Raw genomic sequence first — 13,098 nt, forward strand, 5'->3', positions numbered from 1 at the left:
AGTTATGCGATCGTAGATCCATTGGGTTCTTGAAATATCAAAACCCGAACTAATTTATTGCCAATTGGGTAACAACGTGGTTGAACCTTATGTGGTTATCAAACTTCCTAGCAAGAAGTCTAGAGGCCTGTAGGCCTACTACGAATCAAGATCAACATGCCCTGGATTTTTTTCAGTTACCCGGCTGCACTAACCCTAACAACCGCGGTCTTGCATAAGCTGTGTCACGACGGTGGTTAACAACTAGTTCAATCAACCCAGGGTTTTCCAATCTAGAAACGCGCGCGTTCACATTAAAGAGGCAATGTTTGCACATCGTGACCAATCGCAAACATCTACCTGAGCCACATATTTTACATAAGAAGAGCAAACTATAATTCTACATAAATATGAAGAACACAGACATGGTTTTACAGGCAAAACGCAATACAGTCGCTGCTTCCTAAAACAGGAAGGAAAGCTGGCAAAAAAAATAGCCAACGCTGTAAATGCATAAATCACAAGGCTTATCAATATCACTCCCGTGTCAGTCAGGCACAAGATCTGACCATAATTACACTTGGGCATTCCATAAACTGTCGTTGCTTTAGCCTATTATTTCATTTGCAACCCTGGCAGTGGGAAGCGATCATGGGAGCAAATAAATATATATAAAAACATAATTCAAACCGATGTGCGCATTGGCACCACACGGCTCAAGAAGCCGACAAAGATACGTAATTCCCTACGCTGAAAATCTATATATTTCATAAAGATACCCATCAGGGAATATTTATGGGGTTGTCAGTCTCTAAATGTTTTAACTTTTATGAGCGCACCTCTCTCTCTCCGCGCACCGAGCTCCACCAGATCTTCTAAGAACGGTGACGCCGTTATCAATCGAGCATTGATTGGTCAGTAGGCGGCGCGTTTGCATCGGTTGATCTCTAATCTCCAACATAACCTGCTCCCGACCAGGTTAGGTGTTCAGCATAAGTTACCACGGCGATTTAACCCGGTAACAAGTGATCCACCGTCGTGATACACAAAACCCTGGGTTGAACCTGAAGTTACCTCGTTAACGCCAAATCTTGCTTCGTAGTACAGGCCTCTGATCTGGGCCGGTTTTGTTTTTCTGTTGATTACTTTAATACTAAAACGAATTTGGTTAATCTGAATTGTCTGACAGTAAAACATGTTTGTCAATGGAAGTACAGATATTTTTTCCAATAAAAATAATAAGAATAAATGATATGCCTACCAATGTGTCAATAGCCCATGTATTGAAACATACAAACAAATGTTTCACTCTCAATATGGTCACTGTTCTATATCAAACTGTTTTTTTATTAAATCATAGAGACTGCAGCTCTGTTCCTTATGTTTAGGATCCATTATTCATTTTTCACACTGACAGTTAAAGTTAAAGTAGGGTTTTTACACATTCATATCTGACACACTTCCTCATATAAACAACATAGTATAGATACATCCACAGATGTGTACCAAAAAACAAAACCCAGACACATTTGTTAAACTTGTTGGATTATTTGAGAACCCAATAACACTTTACAGTTATTGCATTAGGCCGACATCAAAATGCCCCATGATGAAAAGTCTGTTATTGTCCTCTATAAAACACTTATCACAGCACAATAAAAAGGCGTCCCTGTTGTATTGAGACAGTTGCCGTGTGCATTCAGCTGTAGTTGTATTGTGTTAACCTTTTTTTTTTGGAAAGTTTACTTGTGTAACATTTCAAGGCACGTCTAAGTTGGGTTGATTTACATTTTGTATTTTACATTTGATTTGTGTTTCTGTGGATGAACAATCATCCGTTGACATGTAAAGTGCCAAGCAGCTAAACTTCATCAGAGTCCTGACACATTAAAAACTCCAGTGTGGAGGATTTTAATGATTTTTCAAATTAACAGAAAAACAGCTTTTTAATGTTAATGCAACTGGTCGAGGTAATGGGGGAGTTTATATGCAAAGTAACCAGTAAAAGTAAAGTAGGCTACTTGAAAAATTGTGTATGTAACAGAACATGGATATATAAGTACAAGTAGCATATAACTTATTACAACCTTTCACTACGTGATCGCTATATTCCTCGCTTACAAGTTTTTTATTTCTCCTTCATTACGAGCGGGAAATGTAAAGTAGAAAATGTACATTCATATCATAACTTTGTGTAGGCTACCAACCAAAACCGTCTTATACATGTTTACGTAAGTACAAAAAGAGTAAATATAGAAAATAGAACATTTGACAAACATACAAGAGCATACAAACTTCAAATAATGAAATTATATACCTTATACACCATGAGAAAGTAAACAAGAAAACACATCAAGAAATGTGATTGTTTTCCTTGTTAGGATATAGCCTATTATACAAGTAGTGGTTGGGAAACAGAAAATCTACTTCCATGGATACATCGTTTGGCCATTAGAATCACACTATTAAATATCATTTATGTTTCCAAGTTACAAGTCTGATATCTAAAATAACATGAGCTTTAGGACGGTTCAGAGCCGTTCAATGTCTCCTAAAGGCTCTGGGACTGTTACTTTGTGTTGGCGCATGCTCAGTCTCAGTCACACCAGACAACACAGCCCTCAGGTTCATAGGGACACACAAACCTCTCCACCACGATAAGGTGATGGTTCCCGGAGAGGAAGTGCCACTAAATAACCAGTAAATTCCTAAATGACTAAAACAACCACTGGATGGGAAAAGGATATTTTACAATAACTTTGAATGCAGCACGAGGCTGGCGAGGCGAGTTTCAAGTGAACACAACATATGCGTTGTTTTTCAGACAACGGCAGCTACAGACTGTTGTACGTCTCAGTGTTGGAATCCTACACAGTGAAATACAGACAAACTTTTACACCGTTTAGCTGTCAGCATTTTAACCGCGTTTAATCCAGCTGCTAGCTAACGGTAGGCTAACGTTACCTGCTGCCAAGTGTAGTGTTAAACGTCTGTTTAGGAGCATCAGAGAGAAGTGCAGGCATTTAAGTGGCACTGAAATCCTTCTAGCTATTAAGGCCCCGGTTGGTGTATTAGCAACAGTCAGAGTTTTCCCCCCACAACCCGCAGGCGTAGGGAGGCGACCCTCTCGTCCACCGGGGTAAACTCCAACGTAGCGGCGCTATGTTAATGCAACTGGTCGAGGTAATGGGGGAGTTTATATGCAAAGTAACCAGTAAAAGTAAAGTAGGCTACTTGAAAAATTGTGTATGTAACAGAACATGGATATATAAGTACAAGTAGCATATAACTTATTACAACCTTTCACTACGTGATCGCTATATTCCTCGCTTACAAGTTTTTTATTTCTCCTTCATTACGAGCGGGAAATGTAAAGTAGAAAATGTACATTCATATCATAACTTTGTGTAGGCTACCAACCAAAACCGTCTTATACATGTTTACGTAAGTACAAAAAGAGTAAATATAGAAAATAGAACATTTGACAAACATACAAGAGCATACAAACTTCAAATAATGAAATTATATACCTTATACACCATGGGAAAGTAAACAAGAAAACACATCAAGAAATGTGATTGTTTTCCTTGTTAGGATATAGCCTATTATACAAGTAGTGGTTTGGAAACAGAAAATCTACTTCCATGGATACATCGTTTGGCCATTAGAATCACACTATTAAATATCATTTATGTTTTCAAGTTACAAGTCTGATATCTAAAATAACATGAGCTTTAGGACGGTTCAGAGCCGTTCAATGTCTCCTAACGGCTCTGGGACTGTTACTTTGTGTTGGCGCATGCTCAGTCTCAGTCACAAAGCTCAGCCAATCCTGTGCGAGTAACAGCACAGTCTCATTTGCATCAGGTGCAGATAAAGGAGGCGTCCGGAACGGGATATTGTTATCCGTTTCAGGAACTCCAATCTGAAGCAGAGATGCCAGCAGAAGCCACCGTCAAAGCGCCCAAGAAGGGCTCCAAGAAAGCCGTGACTAAGACCGCCGCTAAGGGCGGCAAGAAGAGGAGAAAGAGCAGGAAGGAGAGCTACGCTATCTACGTGTACAAGGTGCTGAAGCAGGTCCACCCCGACACCGGCATCTCCTCCAAGGCTATGGGCATCATGAACTCGTTTGTGAGCGACATCTTTGAGCGTATCGCCGGTGAGGCCTCCCGTCTGGCTCACTACAACAAGCGCTCCACCATCACTTCCAGGGAGATCCAGACCGCCGTGAGGCTGCTGCTGCCCGGGGAGCTGGCCAAGCACGCCGTGTCTGAGGGCACCAAGGCCGTCACCAAGTACACCAGCTCCAAGTAGACCATCCCGCTGCTGTAATCCACTAAACCAACGGCTCTTTTAAGAGCCACACACTTCTTCTTAGAGAGCAAAGTTTCTTTTTACAAAGTATCATTTTCATATCCGTTTTCCATGCTTTCTTAATGTAGGCCTTCATTTGCATTGTATGGAGTTTTTGTCTATATTGTATGTTAGTTTTATAGTTTATGTACCTGCCTTCTCACTATGGGTCAGACATATTTTCAATGTATTAATATTAAATTAATTCCTCGGTCTGTGGCACATATTGCAGAACTGACATTAAAGCTGACATACCTTTACATGTAGAATAAAAGCCCCTTGTAATCTCCACAAATATAGCCTACCACTTTTTTTTACAATAACTATCTCTCCTTGTAGACTTTATAGGTTAGTATTTAGTTTTTACTCTATAGCTGTGACTGGTGTGTGTCCAAGTAAACCTGCTGTTAAACCATACAGCCATACAATAGGCTATGTGTCAACAATTAAAATATAAACAATACAATTACAAAATCTAAATAATGAAACAAGATGTGCAAATGGAGCTTAGTAAGGTGTGTCCAGTGCATAGTCTTTCATGAAGTGCTGTAATTCACAAGGTCAGTGTTCCAAGGAAGGAGCTGTTTTTTGTCCAGAGTTCTTCTCCTTAGCTCAGTGAGCACTTGTTTGCACACGTCATCACTATTTATAACAATCTGTTGAATAATCATACAGCTTCTTGTTTTCCACAACTTGAAGCATACAATACATATGCTTATTTGTATCTGTTCCTTGTGTTTCTTTGGTAGAATCTCATCAATAATACAGTACATAACAGATTTATATGAAAGATCAAATTTTACACCATACACTTTTAACTTGTCCCAGACTTCTTTTGCTCTGTAGCAGTCCATTAAGAGATGCTGTTGTGTCTCATCTTCGTCGCAGTAAATATTGGACATTTTTTTGTTGTTACATAGCAACTCCAAGACACAACAGCTCTGACAGCAAGTCTGTTTACGGACATCAGCCATCTCATGTCACAAATGCTCTCAGAAAGGTTTTTATTTTTTTTTAAATTCAGGAACTGGGTTCCTTCGTTGTGTTAGGTGTTTATAATTTATATACCCACCGTATTTATAATCATTAATTTTTTTGAAAATCATTTTACTCTGGAGGCCATTCCAGTCTATTTGAAGTTTTTCATATTCGTACATTAAATCACCATAAATCAGGTTATATTCTGGACCTTGTCTGGCTCTCCCTCTCCTTTTCCTCCACTTGAAGCGGTCACCGACCCAGAGAGCATTCCTTGAGATGGCTACTGACACATTTTTAACAAAAGAAATATACCCATATCTACTGCCCCTAACCCCCCATATTCTTTACTTTTATACATGATTTCTCTTTTTGTTACTTCTCTAGTTGTACCCCAAACCAAGTTTACACACTGTTTATTTAATTTCATTTTCATTTTGTGAGATGGAGGAAAGATGTTTGCTAAGAACAGGAGCTTGGATAAGACGAAAGTTTTGACAATATTCACTCTTGATTTATAATTGGTGTTTTTATTTTCCCATTTTTTAACTTATTCTTGTTGTTTCATGCTTTTAATCAGATAGTTTATGTGCTCAAGCACTGTAGGCTACTTCAGATCATTTTGAGGTCAGGTTGTACTCGATTATTTCCATTTTAAACTACTTTCTACTACTTAACTACATTTCAAAAGAAATGATTGTGCTTTTTTCTGGTTGCAGTGATAGACACAGAGTCAGGGTTGTGTACAGCAGAAGAGAGAAATATTAACCTGTGTTTGGAGGCCCATCATGTCAAATCCATCATGTTAAGGATCAGTGCCAGCCGAGAAACATGTGTCAGGTAACCGCCTAGCTTCACACCCAGCACCCAGTGTGTTTACCACCACTGAAAACTTCCCCAATTTAAACTAAATAAAACACAATAATGCAGTGATTTCACTTTAATTCTATCCTCACGTGTCTCTGCTTACTTGAACACCACTGTGACATTTAATACACATTACTTTTAGGTATTTTTAAAGACAAAATGTGAGGAAAACTCGCTGCGAGTAGTCCAAAATGACTGTGTATCCGAAAGGTTTGAAGCTTCCTGTAATCAAATTAACGAGTCCTCGTCGGCAAACATGAGCTCAGTGTGAAGGGGAGAAGGTTTTCTCACCGCTACAACAACTATTGTGGTTTAAAACGTTTCTCTTCTATGAATTTTATCCCCAAATTGTGAAAGAGAAAACACAAAGTGTCGCCACATTTTCAGCAGGGAAGCGGGGCTGCTGTGGGTTGACTCTCCACGGTTCTCATGAGCTTTATAAGTCCCGCCTCCTGCCTGAGCGGGTACACACAGTAGACTGTAACGCGACAGAGAAAGACACAGACATGGCAGAAGAAGCTCCAGCAGCTCCAGCAGTTCCCGCGGCGAAAGCCCCTGCCAAAGCCCCCAAGAAGAAGGCAGCTCCCCGGGCAAAGAGTGACGGACCCTCCCTCCCGAAGCTCATCCTCGACGCCGTGACTGAATCCAAGGACCGTAAAGGCACCTCGCTTCCGGCTATCAAAAAGACGTTGGCCACCAAAGGCATCGACCTGGAAAAGGCCAACAAACGCATCAACACCGCGGTGAAGAAGCTGGTGACCGACGGAAAGCTGGTCCAGAATAAAGGGATTGGGGCTTCCGGATCCTTCAAGCTCCCCAAGGCTCAGCCTAAAGCCGCCAAAGCGGCCAAGAAAACTCCCGTTAAAGTGAAGAAACCCGCTGCCAAGTCCCCGCAGAAGAAAACCGCAGCTAAGAAAGCGGCAGTGAAGAAGACTGCAGCCAAGAAAGCCGCCGTTAAGAAACCAGCGGCCAAGAAACCAGCAGCCAAGAAGTCTCCTGTGAAGAAAGCTGCCAAAAAGCCAGCAGTGAAATCTACTCCCAAGAAGGCTGCCCCTAAAAAGGTCGCTAAGAAGAAGACCCCTGTGAAGAAAGCTCCGGCAAAGAAAGCCGCAGCGAAGAAGTCCAAGAAGTAAAGTGGCTCTTTAATCCGCACTCAGTGCTCCAAAAGGCTCTTTTAAGAGCCACCACACATTCACCAAAGAGCTGTTTTCCTACAACGTTATCATGTCTCTTTCCATTGTTTGTTTTTCTATTATGTATTCTATCAAAACACGTTGATCTACATAAAATATGCTGGTGTAAAGTCATTTGTTTGCAGTAAAATTAACGTGCTGCATTTTCAAAGAACAAAACCAATCTGAATATAATTTCCAGCACTAGTCCTTCAGTGCTCTGTCCTCTGAACACCACAGGATGGCGCTAACACACAAGAAGTGAGTAACACTACCTCTTCTGATCTTAGCCACAGATTTAAAAAGATGTTTTCCTAAAACCTTATGTCATTAATATACATATTTACTTATGAATATATTCATATTCAAATGAAGTGTGTGTGGATAATGAAGTTTAATGCATAGGTCCATATTCAAAAGAAAAAGCATGTACAAGCAACACTGTTTCATCAACTTCATACTCAATGTATCTTTTTCTGATTGTAAATCAGATTATGGCACACCTTTTTGATTTTGAATATATTACAGTCCCATTGCGATTAAGAATCCTGTTTTTCAAGAGAGAGCCAAGACAGGCACCACATACATTTAAAACCACAGTTAATATATTATTGTTATATTCAAAAGGAGAAAACAATTGATAATCAACCGTATGTTTTATCAATTTAATACTTGATTTTCTGATTGTAGATCAGGTTTTGTGATCTCAATGGGACCTTTATTTCATTTGGAGGTATAACCTTTAGGCTATTTAACAGTTTTTCAAGGAAGACCTGGCTAAAACATTAAAAAAAATAAGCATAGGGAAAATGAAATTAACAGAGTCAGTTATAACCTGGTCCACTTCAAAACATTGACATCTCAGTGAATCTGCCTCTAAATGTTTCTGTTTGGATTTGAAATAATTATAGCTGAATTAATTGAAGAGTTTTATTTCATTCTGTACTATAACTGCAATAAATAATATAAATATATAAATACTATAAATATTTTATTAACAACCGTTTTCAACGTCCACTTAGACAATTTGTGTTCTGACATATTGTTGTAAACAGGGATGGGTTACATGTAATCCGCGTAATGTAGTCAGATTACAAAGAAATTAACTATAATCATCCCAGATTACACATGGAAATGTGCAATAAAATGATACATTGTCAAGGATTACTTGACATGGTAATAGTTTATAAATTCTACAGATTTCTCAAATTAAATAAAATCTAAACCTGAAAGTTACTTGTAATGCTTAGTAAAATGTGCGAGAATTCATTTTTCTTCAAGAAATCTTAATCAAGTGTTCAATTAAATCACGACAAATAGCAGGAAAAATAAACCACAGATGAAAGTAATTAAGGCAGAAGAAAGTAAGTAAACATATTGACATAATCTAAGCTTTACTGTTTCAACCCGTATATTTTATTGATGCGACAGCAGCCATTATCATCCTGCTGCTGTGTGAGTTTTACTTTGTCCAATAGTTACTCAGCTACAGCCCGCGTGTCTCCCGGTCTGGACCAATCAGCGCTGCCATGGCTCCGGCAGTTCCTTTATAAAGCCGCTGTTCACCCCGAGAAGTATTCCTTCTTGAACTGTGAGCACAGAGAAGACGGAGAAGCTAAAATGGCAAGAACCAAGCAGACCGCTCGTAAATCTACCGGAGGCAAAGCCCCCAGGAAGCAGCTGGCCACCAAGGCTGCCCGTAAGAGCGCCCCGGCCACCGGCGGAGTGAAGAAGCCTCACCGTTACAGGCCCGGTACCGTGGCTCTGAGAGAGATCCGTCGCTACCAGAAATCGACGGAGCTGCTGATCCGCAAGCTGCCCTTCCAGCGCCTGGTCCGAGAAATCGCTCAGGACTTTAAGACCGACCTACGCTTCCAGAGCTCCGCCGTCATGGCTCTGCAGGAGGCCAGCGAGGCTTACCTGGTCGGCCTGTTCGAGGACACCAACCTGTGCGCCATCCACGCCAAGAGGGTCACCATCATGCCCAAAGACATCCAGCTGGCCCGCCGCATCCGCGGAGAGAGGGCTTAAACTGACCCGAGACCAGCCTACAGTCACAAAACGGCTCTTTTAAGAGCCACATACAAACACTTACAGAGCAACAGTCCTGAAACAATTAGTTATATACTGTAACTATTATCAACTTTATTATAAAAAAATTATACTAAAGTTCTGAACTTAGCGTAGACGGACACTTACAGTGTACATACAATGCTTATTCTGGGTGGCTTCAGGAAGAAAACTGTAAGTAGACCTAGTAGCTTACCGTTACAAGGAAAAACATTTCCTATCATGGATAGCTTCATAAATAGTTTGCCAATACTGTCGTTTGAACCGCTGGTTACAAAAGTGGTACTGCTGCTGAACGGTTTAACAAGGAGAAATATCTACATACTGTTTAAATGAGCTCATAAGCAATATACATGTAATTTGTAGTGTGGTGACTGCATTTAAAAGTAATCACAAAAGGATCTCTTGGCTTGGGTTTTAGTGACTAGAAGACAATTTTACCCCTTTAAAAGATGCAAATTCAAATTAACGAGACGAAACGTTACATACGGGGCTCTTGGTGTGTGGCTTTTTCTTGACTGGGGAAAAGTAGGTTTTATAGTAACCTGTTATAAGTTTATAGATATTTTATCAAACGTTATCTACAAGTTATGTCGCAATAAAAACGTCACTCAGCGCACACACGAAAAAACAATGAATTACACTCACGATAGACGGTAAATAAGGAGTTCTCTCTTTAGTTAAATGTGTGTGGCTCTTAAAAGAGCCGTTGTTGGTTTGGTAAAAGCCGGTTCTGGGTGTTTACTTCTTGGCGGGCTTCTCGGTCTTCTTGGGCAGCAGGACAGCCTGGATGTTAGGCAGCACGCCGCCCTGAGCGATGGTCACTCCGCCCAGCAGCTTGTTGAGCTCCTCGTCGTTGCGGACAGCCAGCTGCAGGTGACGGGGGATGATACGAGTCTTCTTGTTGTCGCGGGCAGCGTTTCCAGCCAGCTCCAGGATCTCAGCGGTCAGGTACTCCAGCACAGCCGCCAGGTAGACGGGGGCGCCGGCTCCCACACGCTGAGCGTAGTTTCCTTTGCGGAGCAGCCTGTGGACACGGCCGACTGGGAACTGGAGCCCGGCACGAGAGGAGCGGGTCTTAGCCTTCGCTCTGGCTTTTCCTCCGGTTTTTCCTCTTCCAGACATTTTTCGTGTTTCTTATCTTCGAGTACGAGAAAGAAGTACATCACGTTGCCTAAACCGGCATTATATCTACCTAGCTGTTTCGTGATTGGCCAGCGTGAGCGTAAGCATGATCGTCCAATCAGAGAAGAGATCAGTCAAGTTGCTGTATTCACAACAATACTCCGTTTAAACTGCACAGCGTTTCAAAATAAAGCGTGACAGATTAAACCGGATGTTCCCTAATTATCCCATCATATTGTTATTGTTCCGTTTCTTATTCTGTAATTTGCCTTCGTAGTTTTTTTTTTTTGTTAAAGCACGTTCAAGGGTTAGACACAATTATGTAAACACAAACACACTTCAAAATATAAACGTAAAATTTCCATTTGCACTAGCCTGGCCTCCTGTATTCCGCCACAGAGTGATTGTTTCGGTCAGACTTTCAGCGGTTTATGGAATAAACAAATACAAGAAAAAAACAATTTGTTAAAGTCCAAAGAAACGAGTATCAATGTCATACCGACAGAAAACATATAATGTTTAAACTTGCAACTAAGAGAACACATACATAATAAATAGTTTTAGTGCTGACTTTTGATTTATTGTTATATTGTATCTGTATTTTGACAAGTAGTTTTCAAAGTGGGGTCCGGAGACCCCCAGGGGTCCCCAAGGGCTTCCAGGGGGTCCCCAGCCAAAGGGGAATATTTTATTTTCCCTATAATTTCTTCCATAGGTATCGGTCTTTGACGTGAGAAAGTTTGGGAACCTAAACAATCACGGGTGGCCAAACTATGGCCTAATTTTGAAATGCCAGGGTGAATTTAGATAGGATAATATAAATTGCACTGTATGTACATTGCACATCTGCGTTTAAACCCTAGATGTTGCTCACAATTATAAGGCTAACGTAATGATGTTTATCAAGCCTAATGTTTACCATGTTCTAGCATTTAGACTTTGTCTGTTGTAGTACATGGGCTAAATAAGTGGTTCCCAACCACACGGTCTGGGCCCCCACCATGGGTCGCATGATAATGGTCCGTGAGATGATTTACAGATGAAAGCAAAAAGAAACATTCTTTTTTGTTCATGTTTTTTTTGGGTTTTTTTTTTTTAACGTGCCTCTGATCTTAGATTTTTAGTGAATTACTGGATAATTGTACTTCTTTAGGAATTGTACTTCTTTAGGAAAAGGGTGCTTTTATGTTCACCAGCCAAATGGCTAGTGAATGTTCAAATTTGACCAGCCAGTCAGTAAATTAGCATTGTTTTTCTGGATGGTGAGTGAAGCAAATCTACCAGCTCCATGCATATTTTACCAGCTTTTGGCTGGTGGAGACCCAGAACCACTGTTGTTAACTATATTCGTGGGGTGCAAAAACCGGGAGTCCAGTATACTTGTGGGGTCCCGACAGCTTTGTGGGGCCAAAATGCTGGACCCCACAAGTTTAAAGGTCTGTTTGAGGGTTAAGACTTGGTTTTAGGATTAGGGTTAGAATTAGGTTATGGTTAGGGTGAGGGTAAGGGTTAAGGTTAGGCATTTAGTTGTGATGGTTAAGGTTAGGGTAGGGGTCACCAACCTTTTTGAAACTGAGAGCTACTTCATGGGTACTGAGTCATACGAAGGGCTACCAGTTTGATACGCTCTTCTGAAATAACAAATTTGCTCAGTTTGCCTTTAGTTATATATGATTATTAATGATTAATGATACTCATCTATGTGAAGACACTGATTACGTTAATGATTTCTCACAATAATTATCAACAATGACTTAACAAGGTGGGAAACAGATAATGTCAATATTCAATTTTCATTTTTAGAACAGGCCTGAGGGCTACTCATGTGGTTCTTGGGGGCTACCTGGTGCCCGTGTTGGTGACCCCTGGGCTAGGGAATGCATTATGTCAACGGGTCCCCACAAAGCTAGTGAGATGCACTATGTGTGTGTGTGTGTGTGTGTGTGTGTGTGTGTGTGTGTGTGTGTGTGTGTCGCGCGTTGTAAACCAACCAATCAGTGTGCAGCTCATCTAAATATTCATAAGCATACCATATAAGCTTATCCGAAGATAGGTGTCTCAGAAACAGCCACACCAACAGAAAACTCCTTAAGGATTCAGTCTCAGGATAAACTGAGACTGATGAAAACAATCCTCCTCCAACAATTTTCACTCCTCAAAAAATACCTGAGTGTTGGGATTCAGTAACCACTGACTACATCTGGCAAGACTAATGTTCAGTTCTGTCCAAAACACAAAAATGAATTAGCAAAGAGCCTAAAGCCAAAGAGACGTGGGGTCTTATCATGGATCATAAGAAAGAGATACACCGTTCGAGGCGGAGACCCGTTCATTCCTGTGAGGGTTGATCAGAGGCGCAATCATGGAGCCAAAACCACGTATAAAATTACCTGGATGATCAGCACAGCAGGTGTACTAGGGACTTTTGGGTTAGCGCTCCGCTTACACTCTCTTCTAGACTACAGGAAGTCTTTTTGGGCCAGAGGTCATCACAAGACGGGCTGGGAGTTGTAATTCCACTGTTTTGGCCATTATGTTCAATTTTCTTCAAAGC

At 40.8% G+C, this 13,098-nt stretch overlaps 4 protein-coding genes across 4 annotated transcripts; 3 read left to right on the forward strand and 1 right to left on the reverse strand.

Annotated features, from left to right (window-relative positions):
• Nucleotides 1-3,842: 3,842 nt before the first annotated feature.
• Nucleotides 3,843-4,344, forward strand: LOC116034579 (histone H2B-like). The gene has a single exon (XM_031277285.2). It carries the CDS (start codon nucleotides 3,916-3,918, stop codon nucleotides 4,291-4,293), a length of 378 nt encoding a protein of 125 aa, XP_031133145.1. The 5' UTR covers nucleotides 3,843-3,915; the 3' UTR covers nucleotides 4,294-4,344.
• Nucleotides 4,345-6,662: 2,318 nt separating this feature from the next.
• On the forward strand, nucleotides 6,663-7,668 carry LOC116034567 (histone H1-like). Its single transcript, XM_031277275.2, has one exon. The coding sequence runs from the start codon at nucleotides 6,684-6,686 to the stop codon at nucleotides 7,308-7,310; it is 627 nt and encodes a 208-aa protein (XP_031133135.1). The 5' UTR covers nucleotides 6,663-6,683; the 3' UTR covers nucleotides 7,311-7,668.
• A 677-nt stretch (nucleotides 7,669-8,345) lies between these two features.
• Nucleotides 8,346-9,430, forward strand: LOC116034571 (histone H3). Its single transcript, XM_031277278.2, has one exon. The coding sequence runs from the start codon at nucleotides 8,772-8,774 to the stop codon at nucleotides 9,378-9,380; it is 609 nt and encodes a 202-aa protein (XP_031133138.2). The 5' UTR covers nucleotides 8,346-8,771; the 3' UTR covers nucleotides 9,381-9,430.
• Nucleotides 9,431-10,108: 678 nt separating this feature from the next.
• LOC116034572 (histone H2A-like) lies at nucleotides 10,109-10,648 on the reverse strand. Its single transcript, XM_031277279.2, has one exon. It carries the CDS (start codon nucleotides 10,542-10,544, stop codon nucleotides 10,161-10,163), a length of 384 nt encoding a protein of 127 aa, XP_031133139.1. The 5' UTR covers nucleotides 10,545-10,648; the 3' UTR covers nucleotides 10,109-10,160.
• Nucleotides 10,649-13,098: the final 2,450 nt, after the last annotated feature.

This window comes from Sander lucioperca, chromosome 6 (assembly GCF_008315115.2).
Source record: "Sander lucioperca isolate FBNREF2018 chromosome 6, SLUC_FBN_1.2, whole genome shotgun sequence".
Lineage (NCBI taxonomy): Eukaryota > Metazoa > Chordata > Actinopteri > Perciformes > Percidae > Sander > Sander lucioperca.

Excerpts from the sequence above, each read along its gene's own strand:
- LOC116034579 (XM_031277285.2), top strand. The coding sequence starts at position 3,916 with ATGCCAGCAGAAGCCACCGTCAAAGCGCCCAAGAAGGGCTCCAAGAAA.
- LOC116034567 (XM_031277275.2), top strand. The coding sequence starts at position 6,684 with ATGGCAGAAGAAGCTCCAGCAGCTCCAGCAGTTCCCGCGGCGAAAGCC.
- LOC116034571 (XM_031277278.2), top strand. The coding sequence starts at position 8,772 with ATGCGACAGCAGCCATTATCATCCTGCTGCTGTGTGAGTTTTACTTTG.
- LOC116034572 (XM_031277279.2), bottom strand. The coding sequence starts at position 10,544 with ATGTCTGGAAGAGGAAAAACCGGAGGAAAAGCCAGAGCGAAGGCTAAG.